Raw genomic sequence first — 18,573 nt, 5'->3', positions numbered from 1 at the left:
CCGGCTGAAAACTCCAGGGGCCTAGTGTATATCATCTGCCTTCTTCTGCCTCTCTCACTGCCCTGGACCCTCTCCACCCTAGTGCCCCCAGCTTCACATCCTCACCACCTGGTCCCTGCCTTGTGTCTGCGGTGAAGTTAGGAGCTGCTGGTGAACACTGACGACCGGCCCAGCGCGTTCGCTCCTGGGGCTCAGCGCCTGCTGCCAGATTGATCGCCCTCTAACTGCCTCCTGCACGCTCACCTGGGCACGGATAAAAATCCCATATAGAGGGCTCTCGGGGTGAACTATCTGATGTCCTCCTCCTCCAAAAAAGGGAGGGGGTCCTCCAAAACCACAAAGACCGACGCACAGTCCAGGCTACCGCTGTCATCTTCCCCACAGACCGACCCAATACTAGTGGGGCGGCTTCGGGCCTTGCTGGCCGACCTGGAAATGGACCCTGGCCCAGCTCCAATGGCAGAGGGATCAGCTCCACCGCCTCAAGACAGTACGGCCACGATCCTTGATGCGATCGAGCGAAGTAGGACCTCGCTGCTGGTACGCATCGACCACCTCGCTGAGGAGTGTAACCTTATACGGAACGACCTCGATAAAATAAGGGGGAGAATGACCGAAACCGAGTCCAGAGTATCTGCCACCGAAGATCTTACGGCCACCCATGCCACCTCTATTGCCGAATTGCAGCGCACAGTACAGTCCCTTGTCGCAAAATCGGACGACGCCGAAAACAGGCTGAGGCGCAATAATGTTAGAGTCCTGGGTCTGCCTGAAGGAGAAGAAGGGGACCACCCTGCTGTATTCGCAGAGGAGTTCTTTAAAAACCTATTGGGCTTCACGGACGTTCCTCCTACATACGTTGTTGAAAGGGCCCACCGGGTGCCCACGGGCCGTGTCATCCCAGGAAGTCCTCCCAGGCCTTTTTTGGTCCGCTTCCTTAACTATCGGGACAGGGATAGGATTCTCTCGGAAGCCCGCAAACACCCCACGCTCAAACATTGCAACTCCTCTATTCTTCTTTTCCCTGACTTCTCGGCCGATCTGCAGAGGAAGAGGAAAACCTTCAATGATGTCCGCAGACGACTCAGAGACAAGAACATTAAATATGGCATGCTCTACCCAAGCCGCTTACGAGTCCAACATGATGGAGCGACCCGCTTCTTTGACAACCCAGCGGATGCTGACGACTGGCTGACCAATTTGCGCTAAAAGTTTTTCCTCAATAAGTCATCTAATGCACGGATCTTCCACATCCTGGTTTTGATCTATCCTACTAAACTGTCTGTAAACATCGGAGTTACCTCAAGTGTACCTCTACACGTAACCCCCCCCCCTCCCAGTTTTTTGTTTTTTGTTAGTTTTGATCTTATCTCTCAGAGCGGAGGGCCGGGTTTGATTTTTTTTTTTTTTCTACCTATCTGGAGAACTCCACCAACCGGCGGTACTATACAACTGCTCCAGATCACCTGGTTCTCCTGGCTGTGTTGGGATACATATCCCCTAACCCTCACCTACTGTTAGAGGCTGAACACTAGCTGGGGCGATCCCAGGAATTTTGAGCCTCCAGTAAGAGACATTTACTATTCAAGTCGAGCTTAAATTCAGCTCAGTGCTAATGAAGACTGCACTGTGACCTGACTACCAGGTTCACAGGCATAGTGTTTTGGTTTTTTTTTTGTTTTTTTTTTTGGGTATAGGCCGCTTCCTGACCTCCCCCATGTTGTTTCGGGGGATGTTGGGAAATGGTAGGATAAGCACCTGGTGCTTGGGAAGATTTAAATTGGTTGCTATGTTTTCTATGTTATGTGCGGTTGGCCCTGGCTCTAAATACACTCATCGGGTGGGTTTCAGTTGGGACGCATTCACCCAGAGGTTAGCAATTCTCCCCTGGTATCATGGAGTCACGTGATCAGGAAACAATGTCGGTGATATCCTGGAATGTCAGAGGCCTCAACTCCAAATTTAAAAGGGCACTGATGTTCCAGTATGTCAAGTCGCACAACCCACAGGTGCTGATCCTACAGGAGACCCACTTGACGGGTGGCAAACTGATGGCCTTGAAAAAGCCCTGGGTGCAGAAAACTTTCCATGCCACGTATTCCTCATATGCCAGGGGGGTCTCTATACTGATAAATAAATCCTACCCGTGTACTGTTGAGGCGGTTCATACAGACCCTCATGGCAAATTTGTGATTTTGGTATTGACGGCCTGGCAACAAAGGTATATCATAGTAGGAGTTTATATCCCACCACCTTTCAAACCGGAGGTGCTATACACTATTTTGGAGAGGATTACCCCGTACTGTCCAGCTAAATTGTTAATCCTAGGGGACTTCAATAATACCCTCTCCCCTGATCTGGATAGGCCCACGCCTTCGCAGTCCTCTACTGGGGACCTGCTGGGGTGGACACTTTCAGCAGGGGTTACTGAGGTATGGAGGTGGTTACACCCCCAGACTAAAGCATATTCATGTTTTTCTACCTCATATAAAACCTCCTCTAGAATTGATTATGCGTTTGCAAATCAACTTATGCTAAATGATATAGTGGAAGCAACATACCTACCTAGCGGGCTATCTGATCATTCCCCTCTCAAGATCACTATGCGGACCAGAAACAAACGCAGTGGCTCCATGTGGCGCCTTGGGGCCCACTGGATCTCCCATGAGGAGATTTCAGGGCAGACTCCACAAACACTGCGCGAATTCTGGGAACATAACGCGGGGTCATCCTCTCCACCCATAGTTTGGGACGCCTTCAAGGCGTTCACTAGAGGACACTACATGTCAGCAATTAAGGCGGTGAAAGTAAATCAACAAGCCAACACAAGGCAGTTGGAGGGGGAGATTGAAGCGGCATCAGCCACTTACGGGTCTGACCCCTCGGTTTCCAACTTTGAACAGCTGCAGTCCGCAAAGAGAGATCTCCACCTCCATCTCACTGAGGTTACACGCTTAGAGGTATTCCACACCAAACAAAGATTCTTTGAGCAGGGGGATAGAAATGGCAGACTACTGGCAATGATGTCCCATCATGACACCCCCATAACTCTGATCCCCGAACTGATCTCTCCCACGGGTGAATCTATTACGTCCCAAGAAGGTATCCTAAAGGAGTTTCAGGCCTTTTATCAGGCACTATACAGTACCACACTCCCTCGGGATGTGACCCCTGGCGAGATGGCGCCTCTCCTGGACCCCCTGGCTCTGGGGTGGCTCTCGGATGAGGAGAGGTCCCATCTGGTTAGGCCTATCACTGCGGAGGAGGTACATGCTATCATTAATGCACTGGCGGTTGGGAAGGCACCGGGTCCTGATGGTTTACCCGTCGAATTTTATCGGTCTCATGCGGATCTGCTGGCCCCCCTGTTGGCGGACCTGTATACCCGATGTCTGGGGGAGGGAGCGCTCCCACCATCTATGGCAGATGCACACATTATTCTAATCCTTAAGCCCAATAAAGATCCCAAACGGTGCGCCTCATACAGGCCCATTGCACTTCTTAACACTGATTTCAAAATCTTATCTAAACTAATTACTGTTAGACTCAACCCACTTCTGCCCTCTATTGTAGACACAGATCAGACTGGGTTCATGGCACACAGGTCAACGGATATTAACCTCCGCAGATTATTCACCAATTTACATGCCATACATGACAATGTGGGCACTAGAACGGTTGCCTCCTTCGATATCGAAAAGGCATTCGATTCAATCGAATGGCCATTTCTCTGGGAAACCCTGCGGAGGATGGGATTTCCGTTGGTTTTTATTGCCTGGCTGCAAACTTTATACAAATCCCCGAAGGCAGCAATCAGATTGGGAGGAAATGTTTCTCCCCCCTTCCCGCTGTCCAGGGGTACAAGGCAGGGCTGCCCCCTCTCTCCGGCATTATTCGCAATAGCTATGGAACCAGTGGCGGAGGCACTGCGGGTCTCACCCCATATAAAAGGATTAAAAATAGCCTGGCTGGAGGAGAGGGTAGCTCTGTATGCGGACGACCTCCTCCTCTTTCTGAATGACGCGGACTCCTCTCTTAGAGGAGCGCTGCAAGTATTGACTGAATTCTCCAAAGTAACAGGATTAAGGGTGAACTGGACAAAATCCCAGTTGCTGGCTATTGACACTGAGGCAAAAAGACTGGCCCCGCAGGATCTGCAGATGCAGTGGGTGGACGAAATGGTGTACTTAGGGGTACGCGTCTCGAGAGACGCATCCAGCTTTATCCCCCTTAACCTAGACCCGGTAGTCCAAGTAGTCAAGGCCAAACTCAAAGCTTGGGAGAACCTTCCTCTATCCCTATTGGGCCGCATTAACTTAATTAAAATGAAAATCATACCTAAATTTACATACCTATTTCGTAATTCCCCACAATGGATACCTCGCTCATTTTTCAAGAAATTGAACCAAATTTTCTCCTCCTTCCTCTGGGGTCCATATCCCCCTAGATTTAAACTATCCACACTAATGCGTCCGGTGTCGCAGGGGGGGCTGGCATTCCCAGACTGCCAGAAATATTTTCTGGCAGCCCAGCTGGTCACGGCAGTTTGGTGGCTAGTACCGGATGCGTCCAACCCCGCTGCGGTTCTGGAGGCTGCGGTGGTTCGCTCTGTGGAAGCCCTTACACATTTACCGCTTCGAGGTCCCAAGGCTCCATATGATTTGACCACCTCCATGCACACGACTCTAAGGGCCTGGAGGGCAGGACTGGAACTCGAGAAGTTCCCACGAAATGCAGTCTCCCCGCACACCCCCCTTTGGAACAACCCTACCCTACCCCATCTCTACTCATTACCAGACCCTAAAATATGGGCCAAATGCGGTCTTAAACTGATATCTGACCTCACCACCGGCACCGCCATACACTCCTTCAATCACCTGGTATCCCAATACAATGTGCCTCCCTCGCATCTATTTCGCTATATGCAACTGTCTCATGCGTTCAAAGCCCAAATAATACCCAACGACACGCAAATAGTGCAATCCGATCTGGAGAGGGTCACAAGATATGAATGTACCAAGAAACCGACCTCAGTCCTTTATGCACATCTCCTAAGAGTTTCCTCTCCAGATCTGTCAAAGCTCCGGCAGCAATGGACACAGGATATCCCGACACTGGACTCCGAGGATTGGGAGGACATGTGGGAATTCCCCTTCAAAATCCTGGTCTCACTTCGAGACCGTCTCATACAATACAAAATACTACATCGGGCATATCTCACCCCATATAGATTGCATAAGATGAGAACCTCCCTGTCCTCGGAGTGTTGGAGATGTACTGGGGATCCAGGTGATTTTATACATATTTTCTGGTCCTGTCCAGCAATTAAAAACTACTGGTCAGAAGTAATATCTGTAATACAAGAAGTGGTAAAAACGGACATAGCCCCGACCCCGCAGATCTGCCTTCTAGGTTTAGTGGAAGAATTAGCCCCCAAGATAGCAGAGAGAACCCTCATAGGGCTCTTGCTCTTTTATGCAAGGAAAATGATCACTCTCTGCTGGAAAAAACATGCCCCGCCATCCATATTGCTATGGAAAACACATGTCAATAAAGTAATACCACTCTATAAGGAAACCTATCAAAATAGGGGATGCCCCAAAAAATATGATAGAGTGTGGGCCAAATGGCTAGCTGAGGCCTCCACGGCAACCGCAGACTGATTGAACAGGTACATAATACCAGTCTACGGGAGAAAGTGATACTGATACATTGGTTGATTTTATGGTAATGTAACCTCGGAAAAGGGTTTATTTGACATCTAATATTGTCCCATGAATCTCAGCTGATAAATCTGATCCTGAAATACTTAATTGAGCAGGAGCCAATACCGCACTAGGTTTGTTTGTTATTGTTTTTTTTCTTTCGGACATGCTACAGATGTATGATAGTAATGCTGGATGCAGCCCAATGGCCGGCTGGCACTGACTCCTGCGTGGGTCTAGTCCCAATGCTGTGGCAGGTTTAATTGTTGTTAATTGTTTGTATGTCTTATACTCAATAAAAAGATTTTCAAAAAAAAAAAAAAACCTTTATTCGGTAATAAACGGCGGGTGCCCTGACACTATAAAAAATAAACGAACTAACTAGCGTCAACCGTAACAGTTATACGGTGATCAGTGGTGAAAGGGTTAACTAGGGGGCAATCAAGGGGTTAAAACATTTATTAGATAGTATATGGGGGTCCCTGTCGCTATAAAACGCTGATGGCGAACCTAAATATTTATGTCCCTAACTAGCGTCACCAGTGACACTAATACAGCGATCAGAAAAAAGATCGCTTAGCGACACTGGTGACAGGGGGTGATCAAGGGGTTAAAACTTTATTGGGGGGGTTAGGGGGGTATCCTAGACCTACAGGGGGGTAATACTAACTGTCCCAACACTGTAACTGTCACAAACTGACACCAATACAGTAATCAGAAAAAAAAAAAAAAAAAAACCTGCTTGGTGTCAGTTTGTGACAGGGGGGGGTGATTGGGGGGCGATCGGGGGGGGGATCGGGGTGTTTAGTGTGCCTGGCATGTTCTACTGTGTGTGTGTGTGTTGTGCACTCACATTACAGTCTTCTCTCCTCGGCCCGGAACGGAAAATACCGAGCCGAGGAGAGATGACATCATTTCCTCTGCCTCTGTGTACAATACAGAGGCAGGGAAATGATCCCATTGGCTGAGAGCGATCGCGAGGGGGGGGGCCACGAATGGATGGCCTCCCCCTCACCACCGATCGCCGGGGGAGATTTGCCGACCGCCGCAGGCACCGGGGGGGGGGGGGGGGGGGGGGGTCGTCCGATCGGACCCCTCGCCCACGGGCAGGCAAGGACGTACAGGTAAGCCCTTTTGCCTGCCCGTGCCGCTCTGTCGACGTACATCGTCGTGCGGCGGTCGGCAACTGGTTAAACACTTCAATACCGGTGTATAGACATATGACGTCCACAGATGGGATCTCCCATCCTGGGTGGACGTCATATGACGGCCTCAGGTTCCCGGCCGTCTAGGGGGCGCGCGCTCGCCCGCCTCGTTGCTCGAGACCCGGTGCGTGTGCCCGGGCACCCGCGATTGCCCGTTAACCGGGCCGGACCGTGGATTTGTGCGTGTTTACACAGATCCACATCCTGTCAGGTGAGAGGAGAGCGATCTGTGTTCCCAGTACAGCAAAACACTGATCGGTCTCCTCCCCTTGTACGTCCCCTCCCCCTAAAGTTAGAATCGCTCCCTAGGTAACACATTTAACCCCTTGTATCCCCCTAGTGGTTAACCCCTTCACTGCCTGTCACATTTATACAGTAATCAAGGCAATTTTATAGCATTGATTGCTGTATAAATGTGAATGGTCCCAAAAATGTGTCAAAAGTGTCCGATGTGTCCGCCATAATGTCGCAGTCACGAAAAAAAATTGCGATCGCCGCTATTACTAGTAAAAAAAAAAAAAAATTTTTTTTTTTTAAAATGCCATAAATCTATCCCGTATTTTGTAGACGCTATAACTTTTGCGCAAACCAATCAATATACGCTTATTGCAAATTTTTTTTTAATCAAAAATTTGTAGAAGAATACGTATCGGCCGAAACTGAGTAAAAAATTTGTTTTTTTAAAAAAAAATTGGGATATTCATTACAGCAAAAAGTAAAAAATATTGTGTTTTTTTCAAAATTGTCGCTCTTCTTTTGTTTATAGCGCAAAAAATAAAAACCACAGAGGTGATCAAATACCACCAAAAGAAAGCTCTATTTGTGGGGAAAAAAAGGACGTCTATTTTGTTTGGGTGCAACGTCGCACGACCGCGCACTTGTCGTTTAAAGTGCGACAGCGATGAAAACTAAAAATTGGTCTGGGAAGGAAGGGAGTGAAAATGCCCGGTATTGAACTGGTTAAATATATTACAGCTAAATAATAAATCGATTGAATAGTCAATTAGTACACAAAAAGAGAGCGAGAGTAAATCTAATCTAAATCTAATCACCACGAGCAAAGACTAAGAAGACTATATGAATAAAAATTGATTGATTATAAGAAAATATATATAAAAATAAAATTAAAAAATACAATTAAAAATTACCAATTACTTACAAAATATATATATATATATATATATATATATATATATATATATATATATATATATATATATAAAAATACATATATATAATTAAAACATATTGTGTACAAAGATAGAATAATATATACACACATATATATACACCTGTACATGTACATACACAAAAAAATCATTATACACAAAAAAACATATATATATATATATATATATATATATATATATATATATATATATATATATATATATGTCTCTATAGAAATACAGATGGGGTGTTGGGCAGTAAGGGGTTACTGGATGGAGATGGTGTGGGTGCAGTAAGGGGTTAATATTGATGTAAAGAGGTCGGGCTAGGCTTCACCTCAGAGGGAAGGAAGCCTTGTTCCATTTGAAGTGCCAGTAGTCAGCGGAGCCACATGAAGATGGAAGAGCTGGTGCCCGGAGTGTGCATGCAGGTGACCCACCAGGTGCAATAGTCAGTCCGCCTCTCTCCTCCCTGACATGTTCTAGGTCCGTCATTTACCAGCCTGAGGACACCCACACACGATCCATGGCACCCAGCTCAATCCCCCCCCCGGGACCTCTCCAGCCCACCCATGGAAGTTCCCCAGCACTCACACAACGGAGAGCCCAACAGCGGTCAGTTAGATGGGAAGGAGGCAGGGGTACACACTCCATTCCTGTTCAAATCGCATGCGATTCTTTGCAGTACGATTTGAGCCCATTCATTTTGTATGGGCTCAAATCGCACCGCAAAGGTATCGGTTTTGGGTATTGGAGCATTTTCGTGAGTTCCGATACTCGTGAAAATGCCTATTATTAGCACCGATACCGGTATCGGCGCAACCCTACATGTGACTGCCCAGAATCCTTACAAAGTCATCATTCAGGGCTCCATTTTGTTAAAGCTCCACTTCAAGACTGAGGTACAGAATAATATATTGTGACAGTGCGAGGTCCTGCCACTGTGAAAATGCAAGTAGATATAATACAGGGTTCGCACATATGCAGAGTGCTTATCTCCGAAATATTGATTCTGAACACAGAAAAGTGTTTTTTTTTTTCAATTTTCTCTGATATTGTTCTGGCAATATGGGTTTAGGTTCCGGAGTTTGGAGATTTCAAATGGTTTTGGGTTAGAATAACTCTTGAACCCAGTGTCCAGGTCTTGCAGGAGACCAGCAGGCTGTGGGTGCAGGTGTGCACAGCCCTTATAATGAAAGACTTGGACATAGTTCAGGTTCCCTGTTAGGAGACAGGTGTACATGGTGGAGGAGAAATTCCTTGTCCATAAGACTTAAGAGGTGGAGATGGCTAAGCGAGTCTGGAGGACTGGGAGAGTTGAGATCACTAGGTGGATCCAGGAGATAATGGGAATCTGGAGTACACAGAGCAGAGAGAGCCCAGGGTGTCATGAGAACCCTTACCAAGCAGCAGGGTTATGCAACTGAAATGGCTGGGAGGACCAGGAGTGCTAAGAGAGCCAGGAGAGCTGAAAGAGGAACACAGAAACATGCAGGTACTCTGTGGCCTGGTTGGAGGGACCTGCCAAAAGACAAGATTGAAGGCCTAAGCAGTGGCACTGCTGAAGAGTGAGCCAGGTGGCTTGGCATCATTTTTTCGTGTTGTGTTTTGATGGTGGAACCCCCTGTGTGGGCAACTATTCTCCTAATGACCTTTGAGTTTGTTTAATAAAAGTGGGCCAATAGCCCTAAACCACAGTCCGTACTAGCATGGACTAACAAAATTGCTTCTACCACTGAGCTAAACTACCCCGCAATATCACTAAACCCACCCCAAGCTTGTTGCAGGCATTCTAACGTCCACGTCTTTACATACAATGCAGTCCTGTCCTGCAAGGGAGAATGCCAAGGATCCGCCCACATCATAAGAGCATGGGAAAAAAGAGCCACGTGGAAAATAATTGGGAGGAGGAACTGTGAGGTCAGTGTGATGTCATAGTATTCTCTGACTCTGGTTGGAGGGAAAATGGAAGGAGGAGCTGGGAGGTCAGTGTGATGTCATAGGATTATGCGAAATGTGGACACAATGTGGTGAGAATTTCTCCTGCGCTTGTGAGAGCGTTTGTTGTGTAACTGGGTAGTATTTGTAGATGGTGGAAGGTATAAAGGAGATGGTAATGCGTGTCCCGCTGCCTCAGCTGACCAGGGGTGGTCTGGAGAAGACTGTGTGGAAGGAGGTGGAAGGAGGGCGCGTGATCAACCGTTTACATCAAAAACATATTTTGGTTTAATCATGTATAATAGAATAAAAAAACAAATAAATATCACCATCTGAATAATACAAATACTAGTTTCATAAAAACAGGTGCCAAAATATACACTGAAAGGTTAAAATAGGGATATGCCCATGTAGAGGCAGATGTTTAAAAAAGGCTGAATGTCATGTCATGTCATGTGATGTCATAGGATTTGGAGGGAAAATGGGGGGAGGAGCTGGGAGGTCAGCGTGATGTCATAGGATTCTCTGACTCTGGTTTGAGGGTAAAATGGGAGGAGGAGCTTGTCATAGGATTCTCTGACTCTGATCGGATGGACATTGATAGGAGGAGCTGTGAGGGGCACGCTGTGAGGTTTCTGCACACACAGAATCATTTCTCCCGGGTGCGTCCCACCTCTCCTGAACTGAAAGATGAACGTTGTCTTTGGGCTTTGCCAGGACACATCATATTCCTGTGATCTCTGTGTACTCCGGGGACTTTACTGATCACAGTTTAGGATGAATATCTGAGACTGGGATCAACGTGGAAAAAATAGTTTTCAGGACATTTACTACAAATTAAATTTTTTCCTCTTTCTTCCTATTTGAATCTTATAAAATAAAGACATATATATTCCAATCCCCCCTAAATAAGCCCCCCCATCCCCCGCCACTAAGTTGTATAATCCGTTAGTATAGACTGATGAGGTGAGAATGTGATTGGTGGGAAAGGTGACACATCTCCAAAATAAAGAGAATGTTCCGGCCCCATAAGTGGGAAAATGTTCTGCCCCTGAAGGGGTTAATCTAGGTTTCCACACTATATATGTGTGTATCATCATCTGCTGGAGATAAGACATCACAGTGACTATGGAGGAAGAGGACGGACATGACGGGGGGTTACTGGGTGTAAATAGAAAATAAGATCTTATTACCTCCTCTACTGCCACTTCCAGCAATGTCTTCTCTCTACTTCCTCCCGACTCACCTCTCACCCAGAACTTCCTGTCTGTACCTGATATCACTTCCTGTCTGTTTCCATAGAGGCTTCCTGTCCCAGTATAGGTGAGATCATCACCTTGTGGAGCTCAGAGGAACTGCAGACCTGAGAAACATCTCATAGCGTGAACACGGCCTTGTGTTGTTATGTATATATGTGTTGTATAACCTTATAGACGGGGTCATCTCCACTCCCACCAAGGAGGATAGAAATATATTACTGCCTAGTCCAGTCTTTCTCAGCCAGGGTTCCTCCAAAAGTTTCTAGGGGTTCCTTGAGGAATGATCAATTTCTGTCTCTCGGTAACAACTGACATCAATGATCTATAAGAAGTACAGTCTTCCCACTGATTACGATGTATGAATGTCCTCCCCCTGACCACTGATATAAGGGAGACCTTCTCCCTACTCTATATCATTTATGAATAAATTAAACAGAATTAGTCCCAGGACAGGTCCTTGGGGGACCCCACTTACTACACCGGACCATTCCGAGTATTATCTATTATATATTATTCTTTATATAATTGTATTCTATTTTGTATGTATTGCACACTGCCTTCACTTCATTACGTGTTTGCATTCTTTCAAGTCCTGATTAGAATTAGTCTGCCTATGTTACGCCCCTTGTTACATTACAAGTACAATTGTAATATAAATGTGATGCCTACGTAATCATGTGTATAAAAACCTTCAATTGCATCATAATAAAGCAGAACAGTTATTTGGAAAGATGCTGAGTGTATCTTTTGTGTCTGCTCCCTACTGCAGTATATATCACTAATTTGGAACCACTAATCAATATGAGGATAGGAGTTGCCTATTTAAATGTCCAGGTCAACACTAAACCACTTTAAGATGCATGTATCACGTTTACATATAACAAAACAAGGACAACATAAAACAAAATATCCATGTATGGTGAGCATCAGACATGAAGCATAAATCCACAGAACACTGCATACCCCTGATGCCTTGCAATCTAATAGGCCAGGGCTGCAATAGCATATGTGCCAATACCCCTGTCCATGGTTACTGCCAGGAGTATCCTACCATTGCTGATCCTTTCAAGGGGTACTCAGCTTCACACTGCTCTCATGGTTTCCCATTGTTCCGGTGTAAAGTACGGCAGGCGCTTGCTGGTATATCCTGGAAGTCCTCCCGTTGGTTTGTTCATCTTTCCCGCTCAGCTTGTCATCCCTACAGGGGATGCCAACATGTGACACTGATGACATCAATGCATTTACGGTTGCATATCTTCTTCTGGCTATGTAACCCTATTGCAAAATGTGTTGACATCATAATGACCCCTAGCCACTCAGGAATCCCACTCATCTCACACGTTCCCAACACTGCCAAGATGGGTGTTCCATTTGGATTTCCAGGTACAGCACTAGGGGAATTGGGTCACAATGCCGACAGAGCTCAGTTTGCAAAGCAAGCATTTTTGGGGAAATGTATCAAATTCCTTTGCAAAATCCAGATACACCACATCCACAGGCCTTCCTTTATATAGATGGCAGCTCACTTTTTCATAGAACGTTAATAGACTAATCTGGCAAGAATGACCTTTCAGGAATCCGTGCTGATTTCTACTAATGATACTGTTTTCATTAGCAAAATCGAGGATATAGTCCCCTATCATCCCCTCCAATAGCTTGCAGACTATTGATGTTAGGCTGACTAGTCTGTAGTTCCCAGGGATATATCTCTGACCTTCTTTAAATATTGGTGCCTTGTTGGCTTTCCTCCAATCAGCTGGTACCATTCCAGTCAGTAAATTGTCCATAAAAATTAGGAACAACAGTCTGGTTATCACCTGGCTGAGCTCCTTAAGGACCCTCGGGTGTAAGCCATCTGGTCCTGGTGACTTTTTCGGGATATACAGTGGGGCAAAAAAGTATTTAGACAGCCACCAATTGTGCAAGTTCTCCCACTTAAAAAGATGAGAGAGGCCTGTAATTGTCATCATAGGTATACCTCAACTATGAGAGACAAAATGTGGAAACAAATCCAGACAATCACATTGTCTGATTTTTGAAAGAATTTATTTGCAAATTATGGTGGAAAATAAGTATTTGGTCAATATCAAAAGTTCATCTCAATACTTTGTTATATATCCTTTGTTGGCAATGACAGAGGTCAAATGTTTTCTGTAAGTCTTCACAAGGTTGTCACACACACTGCTGGTATGTTGGCCCATTCCTCCATGCAGATCTCCTCTAGAGCAGTGATGTTTTGGGGCTGTCGCTGGGCAACACGGACTTTCAACTCCCTTCAAATGTTTTCTATGGGGTTGAGATCTGGAGACTGGCTAGGCCACTCTAGGACCTTGAAATGCTTCTTACGAAGCAACTCCTTCGTTGCCCGGGCGGTGTGTTTGGGATCATTGTAATGCCGAAAGACCCAGCCACGTTTCATCTTCAATGCCCTTGCTGATGGGAGGAGGTTTGCACTCAAAATCTCACGATACATGGCCCCATTAATTCTTTCATGTACACGGATCAGTCGTCCTGTTCCCTTTGCAGAGAAACAGCCCCAAATCATAATGTTGCCACCCCCATGCTTCACAGTAGGTATGGTGTTCTTTGGTTGCAACTCAGCATTCTCTCTCCTCTGGTCCTGGTGACTTATTTGTCTTAAGTTTTTCCAAGTCTATTTCTGACACTGGCTTCTGTTAGCCACAAGGGTACACTCTGTGACGTGTTATTAACATTACAGTCTTGGTTACTATAGCCCCCTTCTCCTTTGTGAAAACTGAGGAGACGAATGCATTTATTTGATAAGTTCCTGACAGTTCAACTATATAGGACTTGACCCTGGCCAATGCACTCTGTACAAAGATATACCTCTGACCACTGCATTATGTACGCTGGACTGTATTTGACCTGTTTGGAACCATAGCATTCTATATGCAGGGCTGTAGGTGACATACTTCTGAGCAGTGACCATTGTTATCTGTATGCTTTGTTGTATATGATGTGTTACTGACTGCTGCACTCCGTACACTGGCCTATGATATACTCCTGACTACTGCACTCTGCATGCTGGGCTGTAAAAGACATGTTTCTGACCACTGCACCCTGGACCGTGGGTTGTACATGATATACACCTGACCACTGGCCTCTGGGTCATTATATACAGGTAACTCTAAACTGATGACCTGTAAAGGCTTTTAAAGCATCATCTATGAGCAATTTTTGGATATCGAAGTTGGTTGTCATTGCACCAGCATACAATTTATTTTTTCAATAAATTTTTATCATAATTTTACTTTTACCAAGATTGCAGTAAAAAAAAAAAAAAAAAAAAAAAAAAAAAGCAATAAATAATAAAAGGTAGAAATCCAATTGGTCAGGAAAATAACTTGCCTGGAATGTGGAGACAGAGTAGTTATTAATTTGTGTACAATACAATATACAACGTGTTACATTATTATAACAAAGTATTGTAGAAAAGATCAGTATTTTAACTAGCAAAGTAATTTCCTATGATCATCAGCGTCATCTAGTGGCCATAATGCAATATTTTTCCTGAAATGCCTCCATAGAAAAAAATGTTGCAATACCAAATTATGGGCACTAAATGAAGCCAATGACAATAAGAAATCACTGTATGAAATAAGCTTTCATCACAAAAATTATTCAAACAAACAATAAGGTAATGACTCCATTTATATTTTTCTACTGCTATCAATGTCTTCATTGAGTAACAATTCTTTCACTCAGAACAGGAAACTGAATTGTTACCCGTGTGCAATCTCTGATGTCGATGAAGATTGGAGTTCTGAGAAAAACATTTCCCGCACTCAGGACAGGAATACGGCTTCTCCCCCGTGTGAGATCTCTGATGTGTGACAAGTACTGATTTGTTTACAAAACATTTCCCACACTCGGTACAGTAACATGGCTTTTCACCCGTGTGAGACCTTTGATGTATGATAAGATTTGTTTTTTTTACAAAGCATTTCCCACACTCAGGACAAGAATACGGCTTCTCACCTGTGTGCGATCGCTGATGTGTGTAAAGATTGGACTTCTCTGAAAAACATTTCCCGCACTCAGGACAGGAAAATGGTTTCTCCCCCGTGTGAGATCTTTGATGTCTGACAAGGTTTGATTTTTGTATAAAACATTTCCCACACTCAGGACAGGAATACGGCGTCTCCCCTGTGTGAAATCTCTGATGTGTGACAAGTTCTGATTTTTGTATGAAACATTTACCGCACTCAGGACAGGAATGCGGCTTCTCCCCGGTGTGCAATCTCTGATGTGTGACAAGTACTGATTTGTACTTGAAACATTTCCCACACTCAGTACAGGAATACGGCTTCTCCCCCGTGTGAGATCTCTGATGTGTGTAAAGATGTGGCTTATCTGAAAAACATTTTCCACATTCAGAACAGGAATACGGCTTTTCTCCCGTGTGAGATCTCTGATGTATAAAAAAATTGAACTTCTTTGAAAAACATTTCCCACACTCAGGACATGTATGTGGCTTCTCCCCTGTGTGAGATCTTTTATGCTCATTAAAAGCAGATTTAAATTGGAAACCCTTCCCGCACTCAGTACAGGAAAACCTCTTATCGGTTGGAAGGACGGCACCGTCCCTCACAGTCTGAGGTTCCTCAGGATAAGAGGAATACGATGGTCCATCTACACTGTGTGGTGCCGGATGGACATTTGAGGTAGTCGGGTTTTCTCCTGGACTATACTGTGTGATGTCCTCATCTTCTACTTTACAGTCTGGAGACAAAGTGAGACAATCCTCTGAGGTTTTCCTCATCTCCCGTCCATCTACTAAAATAGAGATAAAAAGATTATTACTAGACATGAGCAGATTGGTTACCCTAAACCAGGACTCCGCCCACATCAGGCAGCTTTGTCTCTGAGGATCTTACAATTCCCCCCTCAAGGTAACTAGTAAATGGGTCCTCTGATCTCCTACCAGTTCATTTCTTTATTCATGGACCTTAGTCAGAGAGTAAGAGAATAATGAGGACTATCTATTATACAGTAGGAGCAAAGCGAAGACCCTTGAAACATGTTAGCCTTTTGGATTCTCATTGTCCCGCTATGAGATGAGCTGTGATGTATCAGGAGCTTGAGGATGTTGTTGTATTATGACAAGCTTTGACACATCTGTTGGTTTGTGAGTATATTACTTACCACAATTTTAACAATAAATAAAGTTTTAAACATAATGCACTGGGCTGGTTTGCCTTCTGCTTTGTTTTTTGATTACAGCGTATCCAGACTTCCCCAGTCTTGAGAGGGCAGCAAGGCTTGGCATGTCCATAAAGAGCCAGGATGTGAATTTAGGCAACTGCCAACTCTGGGGTCCACTCTTAAGTGCAGGAGGTTTTGCATTTGTATGTTGGTTTGGAACTGCACTCAGTGACTTGGGTCTGAGACTACAGACATATCCCTCCGCCCGGCACAGTCAGCAAACAACAAAGTAGGCAATCCCGGGAGAATTACTTTGTCAGACCTTTTACTATATTGGATTATGGGGCAGAAGACAAAAGGCACATACACTAGGTGCCTAGGACAAGCAAAACCTATGGTGAAAGTTAAAATTTTGCTGCCAGCTGAACCCCAGATTCTACATAAATTCAGTCGAGATACATAAATTGTCTCTGCAACTCAGAGAATTAAGATTATCCGAGAGAATTACAGGAATACAGAACGGGGAACACAGCTCAGGAAATTGACCAGGGTATTACAGGCTGCTATCACCCAGTCCTTGCCCTACTCTAAACCAATCAGTGAGCAGTATGGGTGGGGGAATGTATTTAGGGTTAATGACCCACCTGTGCTGATCTCTGTAGGAATATCCTCTATAAATGTCCCCGTTATTCCATCCTCCTCCATAGACTGCTGATCATCCCTCACATACGTCTCTTCTTCTTCAACCTCAAATTCTATATCAATTGGATCTCCACTCTATAAAGAAAATGAGAGAAAATATCATCTGTAAAATATCAGCTTTAATATTGTGATATCAGTTAAAAAAAATCAACACATCATCTCCATGAGTCCATGTTTTAGATGCTTCGCCCCACCAACCTTGTAATGGTGAGGGATGGTGTGGCCTTCCTGTGTGGTATCTCGGGAATACAGAGGACAGGGACATCTCTCTGGTGGGTTCCTGGTATTAGGTGGCTCCATCATATCCTTGTATCTTTCTATAAACTTCTCTACCACACCATACTCCTCATCCTCCTCTTTATACTCTTCTTTAAAATCAATATTATCTTCCCTGAGATTTCCACTCTGAATATATAATAAAATATTCATTGTAATAAACATGCTGTGCATAAATCATAACTACTAATAATTGTCAATCATCTACCTGATGATGGTGAGGGATGGGGTGATCCTTCTGTGTGGAATCCCGGGAATACAGAGGACAGGGACATCTCTCTGGTGGGTTTCTGTAGCTGGGTGACTCCACCATGTTTTCCTTTCGAAACTCTGACTCCTCCATCACACCATCTTTGTCATCCTCCTCTTTTTTCTCTTCTTTAATATCAACTTTAAAATCACTCAGATTTCCACTCTAAATAATTAATAAAAATTATGTCAATTGTAACAATGCAGATAATGTACAGATCCTAATGATACTATCAGGGAGTGTTCTTCAACTACCTGATGATGGTGAGGGATGGTGTGACGTTCCTGTGTGGAATCCCGGGAATCCAGAGGACGGGGACATCTCTCTGGTGGGTTCCTGGTATTAGGAGGCTTCGTCATATCCTTGTGTCCTTCTGAAAACGTCTCCATCACTCCATACGCCTCATCCTTCTCTTTATACTCTTCTCTCACAATAATATTGTTCCTGAGGATTCTACTTTGAAACTGAGGTGGAGGCAATGTGACGGTCATATGATCACCAGACTTCACAGGAGGAAAACTCTATAATTAAATACAAATCGTAAAATCAAATGGCATTCGCAGAATCCTCCCTACATCTCTGGTCAGGTCTGTATTTTTCTTAATAGAGAAAAGAGTGATGTCGTGTTACCTCCCAGAATCCTCCTCACCTCTCCAGTCATGGCTGTGTTTTATTAATAGAGCTAAGAGCCGTAAAAGCCATCCACATCTCTGCCCCCAGCTATATCACTAACCTAGTCTCAAAATACCAAACAAATCATCCTCTTTGTTCCTCCCAAGACCTCCTGCTCTCTAGCTCTCTTGTCACCTCCTCCCACGCTTGCCTCCAGGACTTCTCCAGAGCCTCTACCACCCTCTAGAACTCTCTACCCCAATCTCTTAAGGGTGGGGGGGAGGAATCAAA

At 44.9% G+C, this 18,573-nt stretch overlaps 1 protein-coding gene across 1 annotated transcript in view; it reads right to left on the bottom strand.

The window, feature by feature from the left end:
- LOC141121574 (uncharacterized) overlaps positions 1-18,573 on the bottom strand; it is a 94,420-nt gene that overhangs the window by 17,030 nt on the left and 58,817 nt on the right. The window contains 5 exon segments of the mRNA XM_073611209.1: positions 15,013-16,073; positions 17,087-17,219; positions 17,343-17,549; positions 17,629-17,835; positions 17,925-18,191. Of these exon segments, the coding sequence (XP_073467310.1) occupies positions 15,013-16,073; positions 17,087-17,219; positions 17,343-17,549; positions 17,629-17,835; positions 17,925-18,191 (1,875 nt within the window).

This window comes from Aquarana catesbeiana, unplaced genomic scaffold (genome assembly GCF_042186555.1).
Source record: "Aquarana catesbeiana isolate 2022-GZ unplaced genomic scaffold, ASM4218655v1 unanchor225, whole genome shotgun sequence".
Taxonomy (NCBI): Eukaryota; Metazoa; Chordata; class Amphibia; order Anura; family Ranidae; genus Aquarana; species Aquarana catesbeiana.
Note: the sequence above shows the minus strand (reverse complement) of the source record. Positions and strands in the feature narration are given on the sequence as shown.